Source organism: Odocoileus virginianus, chromosome 19 (genome assembly GCF_023699985.2).
Source record: "Odocoileus virginianus isolate 20LAN1187 ecotype Illinois chromosome 19, Ovbor_1.2, whole genome shotgun sequence".
NCBI lineage: Eukaryota > Metazoa > Chordata > Mammalia > Artiodactyla > Cervidae > Odocoileus > Odocoileus virginianus.
This window is the reverse complement of record NC_069692.1, coordinates 23,995,953-24,002,618: the sequence shown is the minus strand read 5'-3', so window position 1 is coordinate 24,002,618 and position 6,666 is coordinate 23,995,953. Positions and strand designations below refer to the sequence as shown.

The window sequence follows — 6,666 nt, the reverse complement described above, 5'->3', positions numbered from 1 at the left end:
ATCCAAGTTGAAAATAAAACTCCTGCCTACTGAAGTCTGGTGCAGCTGAGTTATCACTATTTTCATCCTGTAATTTGTTTTATAGGGTACTAATTAACAGGGCAAAGTCTGTTGCCAGGAAAGTAAATCACATTTTGCTGTTTTCTTCTTTTCTAACAAGACACAGACCTGGTCTTTAATTAAAGAGCAAGTTCCAAGAGCACTATCAGCTAGTGCAATCGGGGAACATTTGGCTGGGAAGATCATGGTGAAACCCTCTGTGCAGAGTTCAAGATAGATAGTGAGAGAGAGGAAGAAATGGAGGGAGAGAGAAGAATTGATTGCACAGGTAACCTTCAAAAGATATTGCTTTCCTCAAATGTCCCATCTTTTCTCTGTTCCCCACAACTCAGCTTTTCTTGTCTAGCTCCACTCAGCTGACAAGGGTACCACACACATCCTTTTAAAAATCCTCACTGTCCCCTCCACACCAGTTCATTCCTGTCCCCTAAGTTTTTGTTTGGTTGTTTGTTTTTAAGATAGCACCTCTCTCATTGGACCTCTCTGCACCAAGCTCCCTCTTCTCCAGGGCTTTTTCTTCAACCTGGCCCCCTCGGTGACCTCCGGCCCCGGGTCTTGCTGCCTGGCCTGCAGCTCACCCCCCACCCCTCCCCTCCCTCTTCACCCTCCTTGCCTTCCCTTAGTCTTCACTCTTTTCTCCTTTGCCTCTTTCTCCCATCTATTCCTGGAGGTTCCGAGCTGGCGGCGGCCCTCCGACCTCTCCTTCTATGAATCCTCTGAAACATCGTTTGGGGAGGGTATATGGTGAGGGAGGTAGCTGACGGGCGGGCAAGAAGAGCGAGTGCCTGGCTTGCACCCTGGAGCCAGGAACCTGACGTCACCGCACCCTGCCTGTCAATCTCCAGTGGGCGCGCTGCTCTTAGCCACCTTTTCTTCTACTGACTGTATCTCTCACTCTCCGCAGCACCGGCACAGCGACAAGCTCCCGGCACTCCTCTGCGTGCCGGGCCGGCCACCTCCTCTGGAGTCGGCTCAGTTCGCGCGGGGAGCGCAGCCTGGCGCCACACCGCAGCTCTCATGATCAGCGATTTCCTGAAGCCCTGACTCCCCAGGTGAGCAACCGGGCTCTCTAAAGGAACTTTGAGGGTGTGCAGAGGGGAAGGGGTGAAGGATGGCCAGGGGATGAATCCTTCTCACCCCGGAGAAATGGAGCCAAGCTGATTCCACACTCTCCACCTAAAAAGACATTTCAGCTTCTCTCCCCCCAAACCCCTTTCCTAGGGATCTCTGAGGCCAACGGGGTGCGCTGTGCTCCCCGAGCGCGGAAACTTCTCTTTCAGCACCGCGGACAGCGATCCAGCCGCTTAGTTGAGGAGAGCGCCTGATCAAGCGGGTCAGAGCCGGGGCAGGACTCGCTGGGGCCGCCAATAATAGTCTGGTGCACAAGATGCGGTTGCAAATACGGGCACGCTTACGTGATCTGTGTGAATGTGAGTGCATGTCCTTCGTGTGTTTATCTGTGCAAAAACTCAGATACCAGTGCGGCATCCCTTGTGCGTTTCACTCTTACTGGCTCACTCACTCAACAGGTGTTTATTTATTTTTGGCTCTCAACCACTGCTTTCTCGCTCTGCTCTGGGGCGGGATGGGCAGTACGAGCGGGGCAGCAGCGCCCGAGGAATTACCCTGGCGGAGTGAACCGCACACCTGACACTTGTTCTCCCTCTCCACGCAGGGTGTAACGTCCCGCCGCGATGAACGCGAGCGTCTCTTCGCTCAACGACTCCCAGGTGGTGGCAGCGGCGGCCGAGGGTGCGGCGGCAGCGGCCACCGCAGCAGGAGCGCGGGACACCGGTGAATGGGGACACCCGGCAGCCGCAGCGGCGGCGGCGCTGGCGAGCGGCGGCGCAGCTAACGCGTCGCTGGAGTTGTCTTCGCAGCTGCCAGCGGGGCCGCCGGGGCTGCTGCTGTCCGCAGTGAATCCATGGGACGTACTGCTCTGCGTGTCTGGGACGGTGATCGCAGGCGAAAATGCCCTGGTAGTGGCGCTCATCGCGTCTACCCCTGCGCTGCGCACGCCCATGTTCGTGCTGGTGGGCAGCCTGGCCACCGCCGACCTGCTGGCGGGCTGCGGTCTCATCCTGCACTTCGTATTCCAATACGTGGTGCCCTCAGAGACCGTGAGCCTGCTCACTGTGGGCTTCCTTGTGACCTCGTTCGCTGCCTCAGTCAGCAGCCTGCTGGCCATCACGGTGGACCGCTACCTGTCCCTCTATAACGCACTCACCTACTACTCGCGACGGACCCTGCTGGGCGTGCACCTCCTCCTTGCTGCCACCTGGACGGTGTCCTTAGGCCTCGGGCTGCTGCCAGTGCTCGGCTGGAACTGCCTGGCGGAGCGCGCCGCCTGCAGCGTGGTGCGCCCGCTGACGCGCAGCCACGTGGCGCTGCTCTCTGCCACCTTCTTCGCGGTCTTCGGCATCATGCTGCACCTGTACGTGCGCATCTGCCAGGTGGTCTGGCGGCACGCACACCAGATCGCGCTGCAGCAGCACTGCCTGGCGCCGCCCCACCTTGCTGCCACCAGAAAAGGTGTGGGTACGCTGGCAGTGGTGCTGGGCACTTTCGGTGCCAGCTGGCTGCCCTTTGCCATCTACTGCGTGGTAGGTAGCCACGAAGACCCAGATGTCTACACCTACGCCACCCTGCTGCCCGCCACCTACAACTCTATGATCAATCCTATCATCTATGCCTTCCGCAACCAGGAGATCCAACGCGCTCTGTGGCTCCTGTTTTGTGGCTGTTTCCAGTCCAAAGTGCCCTTCCGCTCCAGGTCCCCCAGTGAGGTCTGATGACTCCCTCCACCCTCTAACAACACCACACCCCTAACAAGCCAGCCTCTGGTGAGCTTCTCAGTGCCTGCTGATGAACTCTGAGATCCCAATAGTGTGACTGATTTTGGAAAGCCAGAATAAACATAAACACAATAAACTCACAGAGACAAAGTGGCTTGTTGGCACTTTTACATATACAGTGTATACATGTGTACATATATATACAAATATTTGTATCTTCTGGAGGTATTCAGGATGTGGAATTTCCTGTTCTGTGAAAAAAACTAACAAAAATGTGGTTGTATACTCAAATTGTACATCACATTTGTTGAGTGAAGACATTCCAATACTGCTTAATTACAGCACTTTATTTTTAGCTGCTGAACTGCCAAAACAGTGTTGCCATTTTCAAGGGCAGGGGGAAGGGGGTAAAAAGTGTATTTTTGTTGTATGTGATAGAATACTTTGCTGCATATACATCAGTAAATTACAACATATTTTGTACACAAATAAACACATTATAAAAATGTAATTTTGGCATGTGGCTGGTGATAGAATTACTATTTAAGAGATGAATTATTAGTGAATTTACTTTCAAAGTTTATTAAGTATCATCTCCATCCTGTGAAAATCTTAATGTAAAAAATCATACACACTTGCTCATAAATTATCATTGAAACACCTAATCCAGATTATTGGGGAAGTCAGGAAGGGAATACTCACATAATAGCATTCACAGGCCACTAAAGGGTTATTTGTATATCAGTACAAATTGGTTACTGGGTTTGGAAGACAAGCTCCAAAGGATGTCTGAAACCAAACCACATGTGTGCTTGTAAACCCTCAAGCCACAGATTTTAGGTGAATTTTAAATGCTGAAAATTCATATTGACTGAGTATATTGTCACTGGCCAGGTGTTGTAGCAAAATGCACAGCCTTATAAAATAAATAAATTCTTCAAAGACAAGACCTCAAGATATACTGTGTTCATGAGGTAAGTGAAGGTAAGCCCAGCAGCCCACTTTGAGGCACTCTTATCTGCAAAGCACAGGGCATTAAATTAATAACCTCAAGAACTAAACTTTCCCATTCCACCAATGGGTATGAATCATAGTTAAATCGTTCCCCCCTTCCCTTCCTACAGGTCATGTGAGGATAAATAATATATGTGGACAAATTCTGAGCACCTGTGAAGACATATGCACACAAGCACAAGTAGTCACTGGCCTTGGGCCTTAGGAAAATATACACAGACAAAAAATTTTATACAGTTCACAAATACTTATTTAATGCCTACTATCTGCTAGACACAGTTCCAATGCTGGGAATACAGAATCAAACTAAATAGACAAAAGGTCTCTACTCATAGCATTGTCCTCTAGTGGGGGAGATAGTTTACAAGCAAACAAACAAATACATATGAAGAAATTTATTATAAAGAATTGTCTCATGCTACTATGGAGGCTGAGAAGTCTCAAGGTCTACAGTTAATAGGAACAAGCTGGAAACCCAGGAGTGCTGATGGTGTAGTTTCAATCTGAGTATAGAGGCCTGAGAACCAGGAAAGCCCTCGGGTTCAAGACTCAAGAAGAACTGTTGTTTCATTTAGAAACATAAAGGCAGAAAAAGACCAGCGTTCCATCTCAGGCCAATCAGGCAGCAGGACTTGGTTCTTTTGTTTGTTTCTGGTCTTCAGTTGATTCAATGAGGCCCCCCTACAGTTAGGAGGGCAATCTGCTTTACTCAGTCTACTGAGTTAAGTGTTAATCCTATCCAGAAACACCCTCACAGACACACCCAAAATAAGGTTTAACCAAATGTCTGGGCACCTTGTGGTCCAGTCAAATTGACACGTAAAATTAACCACCACACCAGCAGAACACAGTGATCCAAAATAAAGGAGAAAAGGTGTTTCAGGAGGGGGTAGTCAACTGGGTCAAATTCTGCTGAGAGAGTAAGTAAAATGAGGATTAAAAACAAAGACTATTGATTTTGTAATGTGACTATCATTGGCGAACTTGACAAGAGAAACTTCAGGAGAATGAAGGGAGGAGTGGGTATTGATTACAGAATGCACAAGAGAAAATGTATGAACAATCTAGTCTCCAATATCTTGCAACAGAGCTGTGACCTTTTTAACACTACAAACCACACTAAGATTTATAGGTTTATTGTTTTATAGCGTCTATGAATTGAGACCCAGGAAGATCAGCATTATTGCTCATTCATCAAATGAACATTTTCTAATGAACAACCTTTATAGACTATTCAGCAACATCAGACACTCTCTCAGGCCCTATTAGTATCCAGGATGCATTCAAGGGGACTGAAATAACAAAAGCTCTGGCTGTAAACTTTCCAAACATGTGGTAGGGAAAACAACATAATTTCGAGGTGGAACAAAGTCAAATTATTATACATGTTAAAATTTCAGAGAAAAATTTTTGCAATCAGCAGATTAAGAAAGTTCAAGACTAAGATAGTAAGACAGACCATGGATCTGACTTCAATCCACTTGGTATCAATATTCAATACCTGCCCTAAATGTTTGAAAGAGCCAAGAACAAGAAGATACTAAACAACCAGGCTGTTAATATCTCTGGCTTACACAGCTTGTCAGGCTGTGTAATGTCAATGGGCTGGATCTTCACCTATCTGATGATATAAGGATACAAAACTGTGAGTATGTCTTGAAACATTTCTATGAAGGAATGTCACATGTTCATTTGACCCATCTATTAATAACCTCTATTTTAAGACCCCAAGATAATTACTGGAAGCATACAGTCTTTGAAAAAAGAAAGATCCAACATCCAACACCTTCCCCACTTTGATAAGTAACAGGCATCTAAATTTAATACATTTAAATAAAGCCACTAATCTTTACCTCAGTAAGCACTGTTTCTCCCTTCTTTACCATCTAAATTAATGACAACATCATCCTTCTAGTTGTTCAGAGCAGAAACCTTGGAATCACACCCTTCCCTTTTTTTCATACCTCCCATCCAACATGGATGCCTGTTGCCTTTATGTTTAAAATATATCTAGACTCTAGCCACTTCTCACCATCTCTATCATCATCTCTTACCTGAATTACTGTGGCAGCCTTCTCTTTGGTCTCCTAGCCTCAGTTCTTGTGCCCTTCAGTCTATTGTCTATATAGTGGTTCATCCCACAAATAATTGCTCCTTTGACTATCCTTCAGATCAGAGCATGAGCCCACTGGCAGTACAGTCTGTCTCAAAAGAACCAACTTTGGGAAGAGGCATTTAGGCTCAATAAATAGGTCTTGAGGGAGAATTTCTTTAGTAAGGAATTTGGGAGTCTTGGGGTACATGGTGCCTGGTCTGGAAGTGAGGACATAGACTCTCACCCCCACAGCTGGAATGGGCATAGAACAGAGGTCTCTGTAGCATGAGGCCCAGGGCTGGGCCTCACTTGGCCCAAGATATTACTTTCTTATTGATGTTGTAGCAAATGACCACAACCTTGGTAGCTTAAAACAATACATATTTATTCTCTTACAATTATGAAGAGCGGAAGTCTGCACTATATTTCATTGGTCTGAAACCAAGATTTAAGTAGGACTACACGTTCTTTAGAGCTTCTAGGGGGAGAGCCTGTTTCCTTAACTTTTTCAGCTTTTAGAGTTGCTTTTTTGGCCTGTGGCCCCTTCTTTCATCCTCAAAACTGTCAATGTATTATCTTGCTTAAGTGGTTTACACTGCCTCCTTTTGTAGTCAAATCTCCTTCTACCTCCCTTTTATAAGAACATTTGTGATTGTATTTAGGACTTGCCCAGATAATCCAGAATAACCTCCCCATCTCAAG

General features: G+C 47.0%; 1 protein-coding gene across 2 annotated transcripts; it reads left to right on the top strand.

The window, feature by feature from the left end:
* The first annotated feature begins 899 nt into the window (after positions 1-899).
* GPR6 (G protein-coupled receptor 6) lies at positions 900-3,796 on the top strand. 2 transcript variants are annotated; one of them, XM_020899996.2, is made up of 2 exons: positions 900-1,112; positions 1,736-3,796. In XM_020899996.2, exon 2 carries the CDS (start codon positions 1,755-1,757, stop codon positions 2,850-2,852), a length of 1,098 nt encoding a protein of 365 aa, XP_020755655.1. In that variant the 5' UTR covers positions 900-1,112; positions 1,736-1,754; the 3' UTR covers positions 2,853-3,796. The 2 variants fall into 2 exon arrangements, with proteins under 2 accessions (XP_020755655.1, XP_070306073.1); XM_070449972.1 differs by lacking the exon at positions 900-1,112 and adding an exon at positions 1,328-1,490.
* The last annotated feature ends 2,870 nt before the right edge of the window (positions 3,797-6,666 follow it).